Source organism: Triturus cristatus, chromosome 2_1 (assembly GCF_964204655.1).
Source record: "Triturus cristatus chromosome 2_1, aTriCri1.1, whole genome shotgun sequence".
Lineage (NCBI taxonomy): Eukaryota > Metazoa > Chordata > Amphibia > Caudata > Salamandridae > Triturus > Triturus cristatus.
In genome coordinates this window covers 795016522-795036964 of record NC_140581.1, presented here as the reverse complement: position 1 = coordinate 795036964, position 20443 = coordinate 795016522, and the positions used below count along the sequence as shown (strand labels likewise).

At 45.4% G+C, this 20443-nt stretch overlaps 1 protein-coding gene across 4 annotated transcripts in view; it reads left to right on the top strand.

Annotated features, from left to right (window-relative positions):
• SECISBP2 (SECIS binding protein 2) overlaps window positions 1–20443 on the top strand; it is a 354953-nt gene that overhangs the window by 230689 nt on the left and 103821 nt on the right. For all 4 annotated transcript variants that reach the window (XM_085632806.1, XM_085632804.1, XM_085632809.1 and 1 more), the window contains 2 exons: window positions 7090–7243; window positions 15428–15575. In XM_085632806.1, the coding sequence (XP_085488932.1) occupies window positions 7090–7243; window positions 15428–15575 (302 nt within the window). The remainder of the gene's footprint in view (window positions 1–7089; window positions 7244–15427; window positions 15576–20443) is intronic.

Here is a 20443-nt window from a genome sequence, read left to right as displayed (position 1 = left end):
AGTACTTACCGACTTATGAAGGAGACCATGTAACACCACAAGTAAAAGATACAGTTTTCATGGGAGGTAACAAATGGCGACAGGGCGGTAACAAGGAGGGACTAACAAGCCTCATTATCAATCGGAAGCCAGCATTTACCAAGGACAATGACACCAGCCAATAAAAAATATGGGCGGAGAGAAGGAGAGACTTCCACAGCATACTCAGCTACCGCATGCCTTGGCGAGCGATCAGCGCATGCGCGCTGCTGCTAGGATTGACCTAAAAAAATTATAATAAACCTAGTTTATTTTATTTTTCAATTTTTGCCACTGCTGGTGGTGGGGGGTGATGCTCCTCCAACATAGCGGAGGAGCCGCCGCTGGTTGATTGATCCACTATTGGCTGATGCCTTAAAAAAAAAAGCACGCTTCAGGGTTCTACAGGAAATGTGTAACATGGAGGGCTGGCACCAGTATATTATTTTGTATACTCCTATGGCAGCATTCACAAGGGCAAACTGGTAATTTTCTCTGTGGGACAATTATTTAATTTCAAAACTCTTAAACATTTGAATGCACTGCAAGCAGAGTTTGGAATCTAAAGTGAAGGTCACATTTTTTAGCACTTGCAATTCAGGCGTTTACTTTTCAAATAAAGTGCACTGAGAATATACATGAGACTTCCCAAGAAACTTTTGCTGGATAAGATTCTAACTAAAGTGTCTCATCAACATAAAATATTTACCCCCAATAGCAGATCTGACTGTGATCTAGTTCCAACACTAATGTCACTATTTATTCTTAATCTCCAAACTCTATCGGTGGAATAAATGCTGAAGCTTTGCATGAAGTGGTACTAATTTGAGAGACATACAATATTTTTGTTTGCATTTTTTCCTACTTTTTGACTCTTACACCTCTGTGTGGATTACCAAGGGATAGATGGTTGATGATATGCTTTCAAATTCTGATGGCGTGGAAGATTGGAATAACGCTCTCTTGGTTTTACTCAGTCCTACTCACATAAGGTATATAATTGATTTGCATGCTCCAAGAAATAGGCCTAATAATGGAGGAGAATATCGTCCCAAAACTGAGTTGTATAAATCTGGGGTTAACAGACTAAATTACCGTTTTTGAGTGTCCAACAAGTGTTTTATTCAGGAGTTCTAGTTTGTATAGAGTCATTATGGTTTAAAATTGGAAAAACGCTCACCCACTGACATAAGCAGTATAATAGGTAAGGATTATTGTACATAGACAGCAGAATCTGAAGTTTGAAGCAATTTAGAATGGATTTGTTAACTTCTTCAGAGATGGAATGTAGTGCAGTGTAAATGGTGTATAGGACTGGTTCTGGTTTGTATTGCATTTGACTAATCACTGTAGAGATATGATTGTGAAACTTACTGTATTCTTGTGAACACTTTCAAATAAAACAATGCATATAAATAGCGAAAATTAGTTTGTCATTCGTTATGCATGCACAATCATTCTACTTTAATGTGTACCTTACAGGCTTCAGAGATAATCTTGAAGTGGTGTGCATTCGGTTAATTTTGTAGTTAGCATGTAAAAGTAAGTAATAGGTCTACAAAGTGTGTTGCACTGTGAGTGTCCTGACTTACCTCGTGTGTTTGAACTCTTTATAAAAGAAAGAAGCATAGCATTGTTACACTGCCTTCTCTGAATTCTAACCAGTTTAATAATATTTCCTGTACCACCAGAATGCTGCATCCCTTTTATAATAATGCCACATAGGTCAGTTGGACACATCAAATTACTAATAATCTTTGTCTATGCAAATGGGAAAAGCAGCGTTCAAAGAATTATTTGTCGTAGGGCCAGACAACCTTCTGCTCAAATTGTTTAGTATCTTCAGTCAAATGTGTAAGATTTATTGGAGACCTATTCCTTATCTAGCTTCAGCTCTTTATTAATTATAAGTTATCCCTCCTAAGACTTATATCATTTATACTTTGCATTCTCATGCTTACAAATTATTCAACAGCAGTGTTAAGAATCTTCTAATATACAGCTTTCTGACTCCTTGTATGGCGTCACAGGTTCTCAATAAAAATCACAAATAAATACTCACATTGTGTTATGTCCAGCATATAACGCACTTGTTGTTTATATATTCACTTGTGAACACTCCTGAGGCGAACTAGCCGGGAGCTCCTTTATTTTAAACAAACTGTGATTGATACTGTGTTTTAATCTGTACTCTGTATTTTTAAAAGCTTATTTGCACAATTCCCTGGTCTTTACCTGGTCTGCGCAGGGAAGCAGATCGCTTGCTGTCTCTGCCCTGACCCGAGTCTTGCCGCCATTCCCTGCGTGAGGGACACGCCCACCTCGGGTGGCCACGCCCCCCCCCCTCCCAGGACGCTATAACTACGCGCTGACTGCAAGCGCCGCTCCCACTCACTTGTGAACACTCCTGAGGCGAACTAGCCGGGAGCTCCTTTATTTTAAACAAACTGTGATTGATACTGTGTTTTAATCTGTACTCTGTATTTTTAAAAGCTTATTTGCACAATTCCCTGGTCTTTACCTGGTCGGCGCAGGGAAGCAGATCGCTTGCTGTCTCTGCCCTGACCCGAGTCTTGCCGCCATTCCCTGCGTGAGGGACACGCCCACCTCGGGTGGCCACGCCCCCCCCTCCCAGGACGCTATAACTACGCGCTGACTGCAAGCGCCGCTGCCACTCACTTGTGAACACTCCTGAGGCGAACTAGCCGGGAGCTCCTTTATTTTAAACAAACTGTGATTGATACTGTGTTTTAATCTGTACTCTGTATTTTTAAAAGCTTATTTGCACAATTCCCTGGTCTTTACCTGGTCGGCGCAGGGAAGCAGATCGCTTGCTGTCTCTGCCCTGACCCGAGTCTTGCCGCCATTCCCTGCGTGAGGGACACGCCCACCTCGGGTGGCCACGCCCCCCCCTCCCAGGACGCTATAACTACGCGCTGACTGCAAGCGCCGCTCCCACTCACTTGTGAACACTCCTGAGGCGAACTAGCCGGGAGCTCCTTTATTTTAAACAAACTGTGATTGATACTGTGTTTTAATCTGTACTCTGTATTTTTAAAAGCTTATTTGCACAATTCCCTGGTCTTTACCTGGTCGGCGCAGGGAAGCAGATCGCTTGCTGTCTCTGCCCTGACCCGAGTCTTGCCGCCATTCCCTGCGTGAGGGACACGCCCACCTCGGGTGGCCACGCCCCCCCCCTCCCAGGACGCTATAACTACGCGCTGACTGCAAGCGCCGCTCCCACTCACTTGTGAACACTCCTGAGGCGAACTAGCCGGGAGCTCCTTTATTTTAAACAAACTGTGATTGATACTGTGTTTTAATCTGTACTCTGTATTTTTAAAAGCTTATTTGCACAATTCCCTGGTCTTTACCTGGTCGGCGCAGGGAAGCAGATCGCTTGCTGTCTCTGCCCTGACCCGAGTCTTGCCGCCATTCCCTGCGTGAGGGACACGCCCACCTCGGGTGGCCACGCCCCCCCCCCTCCCAGGACGCTATAACTACGCGCTGACTGCAAGCGCCGCTCCCACTCACTTGTGAACACTCCTGAGGCGAACTAGCCGGGAGCTCCTTTATTTTAAACAAACTGTGATTGATACTGTGTTTTAATCTGTACTCTGTATTTTTAAAAGCTTATTTGCACAATTCCCTGGTCTTTACCTGGTCGGCGCAGGGAAGCAGATCGCTTGCTGTCTCTGCCCTGACCCGAGTCTTGCCGCCATTCCCTGCGTGAGGGACACGCCCACCTCGGGTGGCCACGCCCCCCCCTCCCACTGCCAACTCCACTCTACAAAACATGAGTACCAGCCGGAAGCGCAGCGGACGAGCGCAGCGGGCGCGACGATTGCGCGCCGAAGGCGCGCTTAAGGCAAGCTCGTCTGCGCTCGTTCGCGCCTCGGACGCAACTGGGGCAACTTTCCCTGCTTTGATCCCTCCGCCAGCCGCCGCCCCCCTCCCACATTTGGCGCGTGAGTCCCTTCTCCGTCTGCGAGACTTCGCACATAAGGGTCAGTTATCACTTCTTGATACCGCCTTCCCCCTGCACGAGTTCACCAGTCAGGGCCTTCTAACTTGCGGCCTTCTCAATGTCAGGTCATTACCAAAACATGCCAATGAAATCCAACTGCTCATTGACGCCCATCACCTGGACGCGCTATTTCTCACTGAGACCTGGACGCATGCAGATTGCAACGTCGACCTTGGTCTCGCGTGCCCTCAAGATTTTAAAATACTGCATCTCCCCAGGCCAAAGGGCCGTGGCGGGGGAGTGGGGGTCATCTTCCGAGCATCCTGGTCGATTGCCATCCTTGACATAGACCCGGTTGCCAGAACGGAACTCCTTGGCGTTTCGATTAACTGTCACCATGGAGACACCGTGACAGCTATTATCTGCTACCGCCCCCCTGGGGTTTTCAACGCCCAGCAGCAACAATCGTTAATCACTACTCTCACTAATCTGGCCACTTCCCACCACAAACTTATCATTTTAGGAGACTTTAATCTCTGGCCCAATGGCAGCCTGGATAATGCACTGCACAACTTAGTGCTTTCCTGCGATGGAGTCGGCCTCTCACAATTGGTTAACAAACCCACCCACACTGCCGGGCACCAACTGGATTTAATTTTTGCCTCTCCCCAGTTGGTACACCTGGGTGACATCCTGCCCATGTGTTGGACCGACCACGCACTTATTAAATTTCACATCTTATGTGATAAAGCTAAAAGGCCCCCACGTAGCACTACTTCAGATTTTCTGTATAGAGATTGGAAAGCCCTTGACAAACTAAGAGCGGCGGGCACTGTATTCAATATTGAAGACAGTTTCTCCCCCACCAACTCGGTTGAGAACAACTTCAAAGCCTTCTGTCTAGCAATCACCTCCACCGTAGACTCTCTTGCCCCCCAGAAGAAAGGCAAAGCAAAAAGCAGAGCTCCTGCCCCCTGGTTTAACGACTCTCTGAAATCCCTTAAACTAGCCTGCAGACAATCAGAGAGGAAATGGAGACAAGGCTACTCCGATTCGAATAAAGTAATCTGGAAAAACCATCTCCAAGCATATAAAACTGCCATTAATCAGAGCAAAGCCAACTATTTCTGCACTACAATCAGCAATGCCCCCAACAGTTCTAAAAGCATTTTTCAGATTCTCAAAAACCTTACCCACCCTGATTGTGCCATAACATCTACCCTTCCTACACAAGCCCTCTGCGATAACCTTGCACTTTTTTTTAAAAACAAAATCGACACCATTATTCTTAATCTGAACTCCTCCCCTCCCCTAGGTGGTCTCATTACACCTAGAGCCTGTACTAGTGATCCTGTTTCGGTGCACTCTGATTTTCCTCTTATGGAAAAGCTGCGGGAGTTTCCCCCCATCCCAGAACCTGAATTTGAAAGGCTGGCGCTTGGGATCACCTCCGGATCCCCTCTTGACCCGGTGCCTCCAAAAGTCTGGAAGAGTTTTGGTTCTGACCTCTTTGTCACCCTCTGCAGGATCTGCAATCAATCCTTACACTGCGGGCTTGTGCCATCCTCCTGGAAGGAGGCCCTCATCACCCCACTGTTAAAAAAACCGTCCTTGAACCCTGACTGTTTGTCCAATTACCGGCCTATATCCCTCCTGCCTTTTCCAGCAAAAATTGTAGAGCGCTGGGTTAGCACCTGTCTCTCCATTCATCTGGAGAAAAATCAGATTCTGGACGATTTTCAGTTTGGCTTTCGTCCTGCTCACGGGACTGAAACAGCTGTCCTGACAGCTCTGGAGGACCTTCGTATGCGGGCAGACAGGGGCCAGGCAGTAGCCTTGATCCTGTTGGACCTGTCTGCCGCTTTCGATACGGTCAACCATGGGGTCCTGTTGGAGCGACTCCGGACGGCTGGGGTAGACGGCACTGCCCTACTTTGGTTCCACTCCTTCCTACGGGACAGGAGACAGGCGGTGTCTCTCCCCCCTTATCAATCTATCTTCTCTTCTGTCCCCCACGGGGTGCCCCAGGGCTCCTCCATCAGCCCCATTCTCTTTAACGTGTACCTTAGACCTCTGATCACGTTGATAAAGGCACACAGGTTAAAAACAATCAACTATGCGGATGACACCCAGCTCATCCTCTCTTGGGAGGGAGAAGACTCTACCCCCCTTGCAGCCTTTCACGACTGCTTAAGGGAGACGGCTGGGTGGCTACACAATAACTCGCTGCAATTTAATTCCTCCAAAACGGAGGTTTTGTATTGTGCAGGAAGTCGCATTCCTCGGCAATTCCCCTGCGACTTTTGGCCCCCGGAAACAGCAGATAAACCTCGGCCAGTTACATCGGTTCGCAACCTTGGGGCCACACTGAATGATAAAATGAACACTGAAACCCAAGTTGCTAAAACGGTGGGAATGTGCACAGCTCTCCTGCGCTCCCTGCGCAAAGTTATGCCATTGCTACCCGCACAAGCTCGGGAGCAGATAGTCAGGTGCACCATCCTCAGTCGCCTGGACTATTGCAACGCGCTGTTACTTGAGTCCCCAGTTGCCCTGCTTGACCGACTTCAAAGAGTTCAGTCGGCCGCAGCCAAATTAGTTCTGGGTTGGACTAGGAGATCTTCAGCCTCAGCGGCCCTAGCTGAACTACACTGGCTCCCGCTTAAACAACGTGTGGCCTTCAAGTCCCTCTGCCTTGTTTTTAAAGCGCTCCATGGAGCTGGACCTAAACCTCTGCAGGCCATATTCACATGGTATACCCCTTCCAGAGCTCTACGCTCAGCCTCAGCCAGTCTGGTGACTGTTCCTAAATATAACAAAGTCAGGACGGGGGCAGATCTTTCAGAGTCGCAGCGGCTAAACTGTGGAACAGTCTGCCTCCTGATATCCGTCAAATCTCACAGCTCCTCCCTTTCAGGAAACGCATCAAGACGTGGTTATTCCCTTAGAAACAACCCCTTCTTCCTGCTCCTCGCTATCTGTTCCCCTGAGTTAAGAGTATTCACCAGCGCCAGGAAACCTGCAAGGTGTCAGCCGCGCTTTATAAATGTTTAAAATAATAATAATAATAATAAATAAATAATAATATATTTTGTTTGTTGTAGATTATTTTGAAAGAGAGAGAACAGAGGAAGCAAAGCCGCTTGCTGGAAGGACAGGATGTGGTCTCACTTGATAAGGAGAGCTTACCTCAGGATCCATGTGAAGTTGCTGAAGACCAAAGTGCAAGTGAGAATAACCAAGATCTGCAAATGACAGGTATTTTCTAGCTATTATCCCAATATTGCAGAGTGAGTAACACACGCATGGCCAAGGATATGCCCATCACATTCATTCCCATTGTCTGGTTCTTAAATTCTGGAATTCTTTCCCACTGTGAGGTGAGGAAGCGGAGACATGGTTTAAAATTTGGAGTGGTTCTAACCTTATGTTAGTGCAGATCTAGCTGGAGATCTGTAGGTGTAGTTGTTCATAATGTAGGACTATGGTTGTGTTATTGTGATGTGTGATTATGTGCTGGTGGTCAGAATGAGGCTTTGTCCAGCGTTCGGTCAGAAGTGTGAGCATGTGCTTTCATTTCACAAATGTTTGGAGGTAACAAACATGCAGGTGAGCATGTGTTAGGTTGTAAGAAATAAAGTAATGCCTGTGGTTGTGTGGCATACAATGGGGGTTTTCAGAAAATGTGCATGTTGGACCCAGTGGGCTAAGGACAGTGGCCTCTTGTTTCAATTATTGCTGGGCATTGCAGCTAAGATGGTATGGCCTCTTGATTCATTTATTGCTGAACCTACCAGTTTTCCATGTATTTATTTCGTCTTTACAGTTTCTACCTAATTATCCAGACCTGTTCTCAGTTCTGTAATTTCAAATGGCAAGTTGTCAGAGCTTCCTCTGCCAGTGAGCTCCTCCCCCAGAATAGACCTGTTGATCACAGAAACCCATCTTATGTTTTTTGAAAGAATGATGTGATTGTGGTGTTAAACTGATGTATTACTCTGATCACTTAAAAAATAAGTGCAAAGTAAATTTCAGGAATTACGACAATAAAATAAACTAAAGGAGCATTGAGAGACTACACATCCCAATCAATCAATATCAAGAGCAATATCAACTCCAAAGTCCTCTCTGTTATTCTCCTATTTGACAAACCTATTTTAACTTTCTATATATCACCTCATCATTATCTTTTTAACAATCTCAATTGTTAAAAAAATAAAATAGACTTCTTAGTTTTAGTGTTATTGCTGTATCATATCTTTTATACTCCAAATATGTGTAGGATAAAGACAGTATAGGCAGGCTAATAAAAAGATACAGGGATCACTGCGAAAAGTGAATAAATTGTATGCAGACATGGTAGGCAGGGTTGTGGAGGTAGAAGAAAGAACTGGAAAACTGGAAGATGAGGTCGCTAAATGGAGAGACACTAGGCTTGAGCAGGAAAAAATTACAACAGATGTTTTATGGAAACTTGAAGCGTTCGAAAACAGGCAAAGACGGAATAACATCAGACTTCTGGGTGTGGGGGAAGGGAAAGAAGGTCAGGATATCCGATCATTTGTCATTGATTTGTTCAGAGAGGGGCTCCCTGAGATAACTAATTGGGATTGGGAAAAAGAAATCCAACGTGTCCATCGTTTCCCCTTATACCAGAAGAGGGGAAAAACGGCAGTCAAACCAAGGGCGATTTTGTTATATGTGGGGAATTTTTTATTAAGGGAGGAGATTATGAGCAAAGCTAAACCTGTGGCTAAGCGGTCTTATAGAGATATAAACTTCTTCGTCCAGCCTGATTTTTGTCACGCCACTGTTGAAAGGAGGTGGCGGATGAGACAGCTTATTGCACCGTTTCATACTCTAGGGTGTGAAGCTTATCTGATGTTCCCAACCCAATTGAAAATAGGGCTCAGTGGCCAATTCAAGGTGTTCTACTCTGAAATACAAGCCCAGGAGTATCTTAATGAAATAAAACTTTCTAAGGGGCAAGAAGCCCAGGTAGCTAGCAAGAGTTAGCAAGAGGAAATCAAATACAACTTAAGAACATAGCAGGATTAGTTTAAGACGAGATTAATGTTACATACGGTAATAAATGATGTCTGATAAGGTTTGACTAAATCAGCAGCAACTATGGTATTCTATGGAAATATTAAATGGGGGAAAAAAGGAGAGAGGGGGGGGTGCAAACTGCGAATCGGCGGGCACGCATAGGTCAGGATTGACCTATGTGCCAGTAAGGGGGGGAGGGTTCTCAGGGTGGGATCCTTGGGGGGGGGGGATGGGCACAGGGCAAGACACACAGAGAGAATGTATGGGCACAATAGTTAGGGAAGAAGGATTGTTAGAGATAGACGGCATGGAATCATGTATGAATAAAAAAGGCAGACAAATAGCAAAGTGGAGGAAGGACCAAAGGAAAAATAGTAGGATTTACTGGTTGGGACAAATAGTAGAAATATGTTAATGGGTACTCGATTTGTCACGTGGAATGTATGTGGATTAAATGATTATCGGAAAAGGCGGGCAGTTTCACAGGTATTAAAAAGGATGAATGTGGATTTTGTACTACTACAAGAAACACACATAATGGGGACACAAGGGTATCTTCTGGGACAGTTAGGCTTTCAGGTATTAGTATACTCTAGACAGGGGGCAAAAAATAGAGGTGTGGCTATCCTTTCCAGAAAAAAGGACATAATCACAAGGAAAAAGTTAGAAGATCAGTGGGGTAGGTGGGCATTGGTTGAGTGTTTACTCAATGGAAAATGGATTACGTTGGGGACGATTTATGGATCAACTGATGACGACCCAGAGATATTTGAATATCTGGATCTGGAATTAGCCACATGGGCACCATGTGTTATTTTAGCCGGGGATTTCAACATTAACGGGGCAAATGGACTGGGGCCTGGGCCCCTAGGGGATATAGGGGCAGGAAAAAAAGAGTCTGTCAGGCGTTATCTAGCCTTGTTCAAAATAATGCTTTAACAGATGTATGGGGGAGCCTGAGACCGTGTGATATGGGGTTCACATATTACTCAGCTCCGCATAAGACTTGTGTAAGGCTGGACTATTATTATGTAACTAACTCTCTGATTCCTAGCTTAGAAATCGAGAGACTCCCTAGAGTATTTTCTGATCATAACCCGCTGATTTTAAATTGGGTTACACGGAAGGAGAGGGTATGGACGTTCGAAAGAGGATTACTAAGTGAAGAACAGTATATTCAGCATATGAAACAATGGATAAAGTCCTTTTTTGAGATCAACAGGGGGACGGCTGCGACAGGTATGGTTTGGGACGCCTTTAAGGCTGGAGCCCGGGGGGAGACCCTCAGTTACAGTACGTATAAAAGAAAACAAGAGCGGCTGAAGAACCTAGAAGTAACCAGAGCACTCCTTGATGCTGAGAAGGAGTTAGAGCAATGTATTCTGCTAGGGATTTCGCCTGAGCAAGCCCTCATTAAGGTTGCTAGGGCAAAATTGCAGGCAGAAGAGAGTGAGGCAGATAGGGCTGCTAAGTTATATTTGGCAAATAAAGAGAGATGTCACGAGTTTAGCGAGAGAGTGGGACGTACACTTGTCATTCGTACTAGGCAGAAGGTGGCTACAGGGGAAGTTAGGGAAATTAGAGATAATATGGGCGCGCTACATATAGACACAGAGGAGATTCGCGAAGTATTTAGGCAGTTCTATGCTACCCTATATGATGAGCAATGTGGTAAAGAGGAGGAGGCAATTGATACATATCTACGGGACATACCAGTAACAACATTAAGTGAGGATGATGCTGAGATGTTAGAGACACCTTTAGACATAATAGAAATTAAAATCGCTATACAGAATTTACCCTCTGGCAAAGCAGCAGGACCAGATCAAATTCCGATTGAATTTTATAAGGTATTCTGGAATGAGATCATTAGAGATTTTTTGGTTATATTACAGCAGGCGCAGGCAGGAATTTCTATACCGGCATCATGGGGAGGAGCGGATATCGTCATAATCTTAAAGAAAGGGAAACCACCTACCGAACCAGGCTCATATAGGCCGATAACCTTAATGAATGCGGATACGAAGATATATTCAAAGGTATTAGCTACGAGATTCGCTAGTATAATACATACCCTTGTTAGTAATAACCAACATGGTTTTATACCCGGTAGGGTACTACTCATCATACACGAAAGGTTATTACATTACTTGAGGTTGGAGAAGTCACAGGAGAACCGATTGCGGTAATGCTTTTAGATGCAGAGAAAGCCTTCGATCGGGTCTCATGGGACTATTTGTGGTGCACTTTAAAGAGAGCAGGGCTTAGGGGAGGGTATGTCAGGGCACTGCAGGCTTTGTATATAGCTCCGGTAGCCTCTATTAGAGTAAACGCTGGTTCCACTACTCCAGTGAAAATAAAACGGGGAACAAGACAGGTATGCCCCTGCTCACCGCTATTGTTTGCGATGTATATGGATCTGTTAATACGTAGGCTGGAGATGAACGAAAGAATTGATCCACTAACTACGCGCTTGGGACAATGCAAGATATTAGCATACGCCGATGTCGTTGCGGTTATAACACCAAACCCAACAGAGGCAATAGAACAGATTGAGATCGAGGCTATTAAATTTGGACGGGTATCGGGGTATGCGCTGAATAGCTCCAAAACGCAAATAATCAAGAACCAGTATGTGCACTGTCTGCATCATAGAGTGGTGAAATCAGGTGTTTATTTGGGGGTAACTATCACCTCTGCCTTAGAGACTTTGGTGGAAAAAAATATAGCTCCAATAATTGCTAAGGTGAGGAAAGATTTAGATAGGCTACATAATTTACATCTTTCTATTATGGGTCGTACAAATATTATTAAAATGATGGTCCTCCCGAAATTTTTATATATATTTAGGGCAATTCCCCTAATGTTTGATGATAAATGGTTTAAAATACTAGAGAATATGATAAATAGATTTATTTGGGCCAAGGGCAAGACGAGGAGGGCATTGAGATTCATGGCGCTCCCACGACATTCCACTCTGATCTTTGCCACTCCAATCCAAAACAATCTGCCCCACTCCAATCTGCCCCACTCCAATCTGCCCCACTGCAATCTACTCGACTCCAATTTGCCCGTCTCCATTTCAATCCACCTCACCCTCATGCACCCACTCTATCACAATTCACCCCACCCCACTCCAATCCACCCCAATCAAGCCTATTCCAATCGAACCCACTCTAATCGAATTCACCACACCTCGCCACAATCCAATTCACCCCATCCAATCCACTCCACCTCCCTCCAATCCAAAACAATATGCCACACTCCAACCTAAAACGATCCACCCCACTCAAGTCTAGAACAATCCACCCCACCCCAAAACAATCCTCCCCACTCCAGTATGTCCCACTCCAATCCAAACAATCTGCCCCACTCCAATGCAAAACAATCTGCCCCACTTCAGTCCAAAACAATCTGCCCCACTCCAATATGCCCCCATTCCAATTTAAACCATGTGCACCACTCCAGTCAGCCCCACTCCACTCCAAAACAATTTACCCCACTCCACTCCAAAATAATCTGCCTCACTCCAATCCAAACCAATCTGCCCCACTCCAATCCACAACAATCTGCCCCACTGCAATCCAAAACAATTCAGCCCACTGCAATCCAAACAATCCACCTCACCCCAAACCACTCTAGTCTGCCCCACTCTAGTCTGCCCGCTTCATTCTGCCCCATTCTAATCTGCCGACTCCAAACCAAAATAGTCTGCCCCACTCGTATCCACTCCACTCCATTCTAAAACAATATGCCTACTCCAGTACGCCAACTTCAATCTGCCTCACTCCAATTCAAAACGGTTGGTCCCACTCCAATCCAATCCACTCCGATCTTTGCCACTCCAATCCAAAACAATCTGCCCCACTCTGATCCAAAACAATCTGTTCCACCCCAGTCCAAAACAATTTGCCCCACTCCAATCCAACCCAATCCAATACACCTCACCCTAGTCAAATCCTCCTCGCCCCAATCCAATCCACCCCACACCAATCCAGTTAAATCCAATCTACCCCACTCCAGTCCACCCAACACCAATCCAGTCCACCTCAATCCAATCCACCTCACTCGAATCCACCTCGCTCCATCCATCCCGCTGCAGTCCAATCTTTTCCACTTTAATCCACCCCACCCCTAATTCAGTCCACTCCATTCACCTCTCTCCAGTCCACCGCCCACTCCAATCCACCTCACCCCACTCCAGTCCACCCTGCCGCAGCCAAGTCCACTCCATCCAGTCCACCTCACTCCACTGCAGTCCAATCCACCCCACTCTGCCCCAATCCAATCCACTGCACCCCAGTTCTGTCCATTCCACTCGATCCAATCCATCCAGCCCACCACACTCCAATCCAATCCAACCCATTGCAGTCCAATCCACCCCACTCCAATCAAATTTACCCCCTACTCCAATCCAGTCCAATCCAGTCCACACTAATTAACCTAACTCCAAACCACCTTACTGTAATCCAATCCACCCGCCCCCAAATCAGCTCTAATCCACTCCAATTCACCTCACCCCACTCCAATCCACCTCTCCCCATTTCAATCCACCCCACTCCAATCTAACCACTTCAATCCACCTCACTCAGTCTAACCCACTCTGCCAAATCCAGTCCACCCCAATATACTCTAGTCCAATCCACCCCACCACTACCTCAGTTCACTCCAACCCACTCTACCATATTCCACCCCACTGCACTCTACCCACTCCACGACACTACACTCTACGAAACTCTCTTCCCCTGAACTCTGCTCCCCTGTACTCAAATTTACAACACTTTAATCCCCCTACTCCACTCTACTCCAACAAATCGAGTCTACGACAATTTACTCCCCCCACCACTAACTTTTAACCATGCTGAACTACACTGGTGTACAACATGGCAAAAACACATTGCCAAAGCCAAAAGCTCTTCTATAGGCAATATCTATTGGCTTTTCCAATGCTTGTTTTTTGTGTGCACCCCCCCCCCCAAAACTGCAAGTATACGGAAACAAAAAAAAATAGGAATTATTTACTACTACTTGAAAATTATTAAAAAACGCAGTGAAAAACGATCATTTTTGTAACTATTCTGCTTGTTTCAGAAAGCTGGGAAGAGGGCAATTTTAGCACAGCAAACTGTTTTGTGATGCCATTGAATACATACTTTTACTACGCATGCTTTACATCGCATACTATTACAACGCGGTCGTTACAACGACTGCGTTGTTACAACGCAAACCATTACATCGCAAGTCATTTCAACGACTTGCTGTAGGGGGCGCGTTGGACTTCGGAATAGTATAATTTACTGTTCCTACTCCAGTTTGTGCAACAGCATGGAAGGTGTTGGATTGTAAATCCAACACCTTCTGCCCCCTACAGCAAATTGTTGTAACGACTTGCAATGTACTTGCTGACGTTGTAACAACACGGTTGTTGTAACAAACACGTTGTAATAGCATGCGAGGTAACGCATGCGATCTAAAGGCTGTTTCCCAATGCCATTTATTGAAAAATAAACGCTCTTTCTTGCACAATATTTTCCCCCCTATTTCTTAAAAAGAAAAATCCAATATTGCTATGTGTTGGCTGTTAACACCAGGGGAATCCACAAACCAGGGGTACCTTTTAGAATCCCCACCATGTGTGTGTGTGGGGAAGGAGGGTGGTGAGAGGGCGCACATTTGGCCTTTACAAATGTTTTGTCAAAAAGTTATGAGAGCTTAAGCGCAAACTCCCCCAAATCCAAAAAAAGGCTCAGCACAGGGGAGTAAAAGCATCAGCAGTTATGATGTTAAGTTATTTTTCCTCTAAATGATATCCTATTTTTCATGTTCTTGAAGTGGCTTTCAGTTATTTTGTTTTTCAGTGAATTTTCATACTACGATCCTCATCAGTAAGACAGTGATTTATCATCTGTACGGTATGCTGAATTTACTAGAGACTTTCCTTAGCTGTTTGACGCTTAGAACCAGTCAAGACAGCCCCAAAACATGCTGTTCCCAATGGAGTTACCTTAGTTCTCATTAGGACCCAGAGGCCACCTGTCCATAACCCCATTCTTGCTGCCAATGTTGATGCCAGTCTTGAATTGATTTTGGAAAGCCAAGGTAGAAATTCTATTTTTACCACTATTCGAGTTAACAGCAGATTCATCCTTTGAAGAATAGGAGAGAAAGTAGTAAGTTAAGAGCAGACCACTGACCCATCTCACTGAAGTTGCTAGAGATATTTAATACCAGTGCTTAGCTATTACAACCTTAAGGATGCACACTTGTTTAACATATGAACTGGAGTTTTTGTGGCATTTCGGTACAGAAAAAAAAAAAAAGTTCAGTAGGGCAGAGGTTGTAAATGTTGTGCGCTCATGTTGCTTTTTGTGCTGTTTTTTTCCTTGTGTTTAGAACCAATTCTCGAGGAGGAAGCCAATAACTACGCAGATAATGTAATTCAGAGCAGCTCGGAAGTTATACCTGATGCAGCGGCACTGGATACTCCTGTCTCATCGGTGAACCCCAGTCTTCCTAAAATTCACAGCAGGAGATTTAGAGAGTAAGTGCTTATACGCAGTTTGTGCTATAACAATTTACCGCACAAATGCTAAGGCCCGTTTTGTATGTTCTTTCTTGAATACATTCAACTCCCAGTAACTTTTATTTGAAATGTGGACGAAAAAGGTTCTTTTTTGGACAATTACTGGCACCCTGAGTGTGCATGTTTTCCGTTGGAATTTGTTTTTATTTATAGTTAGAAAATTAAGAAGCCTCTCCCATAAAATACTTAGTAATATGTCTCTGCAACTGCTAGTGTGGGGCATTTTAGGAAATCAATATACCTTGGCATTGCAATTGTGGTCTGCCTTCCACAATTATGAAGAAATCACATTGACATTTTATTTCTTTCATTTTACTTACCAGACCGAAGCTTAACAATTATGTGCAAGGCTGTCATTAATATTTTACTACAAAGCATATAGTGTCTGTAAGCCTAGTTCCTTGTAGTGCAGTGCATTATAAAAGGACTAGCTTTCACTGTTCTCATTCGTCATGAGGGCCCTCTTTACTGTGCCAGTTATGACTGAAAAGTGCTTTGTTAAGCCGCAGTAGACTCTCACTCAGCCAACATAGACTTCCATAATAAAGTCCTTCTCTGCCACGAAATATTAATAAATACCCAAAAACATAGACTATGTTAATGTGCAGGATTAAGAAACACTTTTTAAGGAGGATTTGTTCATTTTTACCACAGATGCCTATCTAAGGCCAGGTTGTTCTGTCATTTGTAGATCTGCCCTGAGACCTTGTATACTCTCTCGCTTACTAGGTCTTTTGTTAACTGAAAAACGACTTTACAGGGGGTTTGGAGCCCGCCCAGGTCTTGCCATTGGTTGGCTTCATCTTCACTCTCATTTCCTTGCTTCCCATTGGGCAGTGCATAGAACAAGTACACCATCCTGTCCACGGCCAGTGTGCTTCCAATAGTTGTGCACTTATGGAGGTAATTTTTTGTATTGCCTTTGTAGCAATCCATAGGAGTGCACGTGTTTGCAGGCCATCTCCCCTACTGCTCCTCCCTCCCACTTTGTTGTTTGCACCCGTCCACTGCCCCCCTCTACTATCTCTATAACTCTTCGTTGCTGCTTCCATATGCCCCCATCCCCCTCCAGCTTCGTTGCTGCTTCCACCCACCTCCACCGACCTCCTGAGTTGTTGCTGCTTGCACTCCATCTACCTTCTCTTGCTATTGCTTGTAGTCGCTTCCTCCCTCCTGCATTGTTCCTCTGGTCTTTCTTTGTACAGGTTCACCCAAATACTGGGGAACAGGAATTGCTCCATATTGTGTACATACAGTTTCAACTGATGCAGCACTGAAATCAGTCAACAACTGCTGTGACACCATGCCTTTAGGCACCACAATTTCTTACGCCTCACAGAGAATTCTAAGGATGTGCAAAGCCAGCAAGGCGGGAAAAGTCAACCCTATTGTGATATTATTATTATTATTAGTGCACTTATAAAGCGCCTGGTTACACTCAGCCAGTGTGTCCCCGCGCTACGGTGAGAGCCGCTAAGGTGAGCTACCGGACCATTATCCTGAAGGAAATAAATGAGTCTTCAGATTTTTCCTAAAAACGCCCTCTAAGGGCTCCAGTCGCAGACTCAGTGGAAGTTTATTCCAGAGTTGAGCCGCGAAAGGAACGACCCCCCATCCTGGCTCTCTTCACAACCGCAACACATACCAACCCTCTCCCCTCAGACCTTAAGCGGCGAGTTGGAACATAAGGAGTGAGAAAATCGAGTAGATAGGCCGGCGCAGTCCCATGAATAATGCGGTGGCAGACACACAACCCCTTGAACCAGACTCGTTCACGAATCGGTAACCAATGGAGGGAGGCAAGAGCCGGCTTCGATGGGGCTCTCCTAGGACGCATCAGAACCAGGCGAGCTGCTGCGTTCTGCACACACTGGAGTCTCCGCATACATCTCCCTGTTACACCCAGATACAAGATATTACCATAATCGAGGCAAGATGTCACCAGGGCATGGCCTAAGGTCTTCCTGGCTGCAATAGGCAGCCTATCCAGGGTTTTGTGGAGGCCCCTCAGAACTCCAAAGCAGGCACCCGCAACCCGTCTGGTCTGGTACTCAAAGGAGAGATTAGAATCCATCCATACCCCCAGGTTTTTAGCCTGGGCACAAGGCACAGGGGTGGGCCCCAGGCTCTGCGGCCACCAGGCTGACGACCACACCGATGGTGCTCTCCCCACCACCAGCACCTCGGTCTTGTCACCATTCAACTTCAGACAGTTCTTATCCATCCATGATGCTAGCTCTTGCAAACATGCCACAAAGTTGGGTGCTGCCAAGTCCTGGTCCTGTGTCAGGGAGACCACCAGTTGGGTGTCATCAGCATAGGATACAACCCTAATCCCGAAACCATCCGCGATCTCCATTTGGGAGCCACATACAGATTGAACAAGGTCGGGCTCAGGATTGAACCCAGAGGTACCCCCTGCTTCAAGCTGATGACCCCAGAATAGTGCGCGCCCTGCCTCACCTGAAATCTGCGCTCCGCCAGAAATGATTTCATCCAGCTTAGTGCCCTGCCTGACACACCTCCCTTCTTCAGACGGTGCACTATAGTGTGATGGGCAACCGTATCAAAGGCGGCACTTAGATCCAAAAGGATCAAGGCCGCCGTCTGACCCGCGTCCACATCTTGCCTAATGGTCTCTGTGGCCAATAGCAGGGCAGACTCTGTCGAGTGGCATTCCTGGAAACCGGATTGGGTAGGGTGTAAAAGATGACATTTCCCAATATGTGCCATAAGTTGCTTATTCACCACTTTCTCCGCGATCTTAGCGAAGTAGGGCAAAAGAGAGATTGGACGCAGGTTATCCAGGCGTTTTAAACCTAAGAGTGGCTTTTTAGGTAGAGGGAGTACCACTGCCTCATTCCATCGACCTGGAACTGTGCAGGTCCTGAATGAAACCTCCACAATGTGTCTAATATAGGGTTCCAATGTTTCTATGCACCCTCTAAGTATTATTGGGGAGGCCGGGTCTTTAGGAGAGCCCGACTTTACGCTCAGGCAGATTTTGATCAGCATTTCTGGGGTGGAGGGGACAATAAAACTGTCTAGTCCCTCAACCTCATTAACGGGCCCTGCCACATCCAAAATATCCTGGTCTACTTGGGCAGAGTCCGGGAAGGTGGAATAGATTTTCTCCACCTTATCTGAAAAGAAATTGGCTATACGGTTGCACAGCTCTACTGAACCTATTGAGTAAATTGGCCAGGGTTACGTGGCCTACACGTTATTCCATACTCAAGGATCAAGATTTAAGCATGGTATTAACTCCCATCCCTCAAAATTTCAGTTTATCTGGTACCATGTAGAAGACTGCTAATCTAGGAGCTATACAAAGGCATAATGTGATGTGATGTGAAGTGACAGCATGGCATGACAGAAGCACCTGGAAAGAGCTTCAAAGAAGTAAATGTTGAACACTGCGGCCAAGTGTTTGATGGTACATGTATACACGGGAAAAACCTGTAAAATGTGCCAAATCAAGAAGTAAAATGTGGTGAAAGAGCAGACAGAAGATGGGTCGAGGTTGGATGATTGATGAACCCGTTTTGGAAGGCAGTGCCCCCTACTTCTCCCTCTCCTTTATAGTTGTGCACTCTCTCCATAAAGTAAAAATAAAATATTTATCTGCCTTCAGTCGATTCTTTAACTGAAGTGTCGGCGTCATGGTCATGCCATGATCTCTGCTCCAGAGCCCTGCATACTCTGCAGTTGAAATTCATCGTAGGATGTAACTCGCGTTCTGGCTCACCACTGACTCTGTGTGATGTGATCTTAAACCAGCAGCACTATCACTTGAGACGGTTGAGTGGGAACCTGAGCCCTCCCCTGTCGTTGCTTGCCCTGTCATTGGTGTCTGCCCCATCCCCCGTTTCCACCGCCCCGCCTGGAAAAAAAGCGCTGTGCTACGACCAGCGCTGGCTCGTTCATAGACATTTTTTCCCCAAGCACTGGCAAAGCCAGTAGGTCTCACCTATTCAAGATCTACTGGATCTGTCAATGCGTTTTTTTTCTTTCTTGCCATGTTGAATAGCAGTGTGGCTGATATGCAGCATGGATGAACTTTTCTTTTTTAAAAAGGTGCTATGAAGCAACCAGCCTTGACTGCATCATTTTCCTTTTTTCATAACTGTCGGCCATATTGCCCAGTATCCATGCTGCTGTCCAACATGGTTTAAAAAAAACGCAACATAACTAAGACAGTCTTTTTAATTACCCTTTAAAGGAAAAAGTATAGCAAATGGAGTCAGATAGAAGGCAGCCTCTTTACAGAGAAATTTTCACTCTGTTGCTTTGAGCCTTCTATGCATTATTTGTCAGGGTAAGTTAATATTTCTGTTCTGGGCAAGGATTTAAGCTGTTCCTTTTACCTTAATTGTACCTACTTTTTTTAATGTAGCTGTATTTTAACCTGACTCTAGATCATTGGCTATCTTCTGCCTTTTTGGACGTTTCTCCTCAGAAGAATCTTATTTGGGGCCTTTTCTGACACCATGATGGCTCCTCCCTTTGACAGATATGTCTACTGCACTTGCAAGTCCTGGTAAAATAATCATTGTGTATGTGGCATGGCTTTCCTGATAATACATACATGTCACATACAAATCAGTCTTTTGTGTATGACGAACATGCGAGGACACTAACACTTTAAAGCATGTATGTAAGAGTCTTAAGGCCTAGCGAACTAACAAAAAGTACAGTGGTGGCTATGCTAAATGTTTGCAAAACCAACATTTGATGGACAGAATGCAGAACAATGTATGACATTGTATGACATTGTTCTGCATTCTGTCCATCAACTGTTGTTTTTGCATATGCTAAATGTTTGC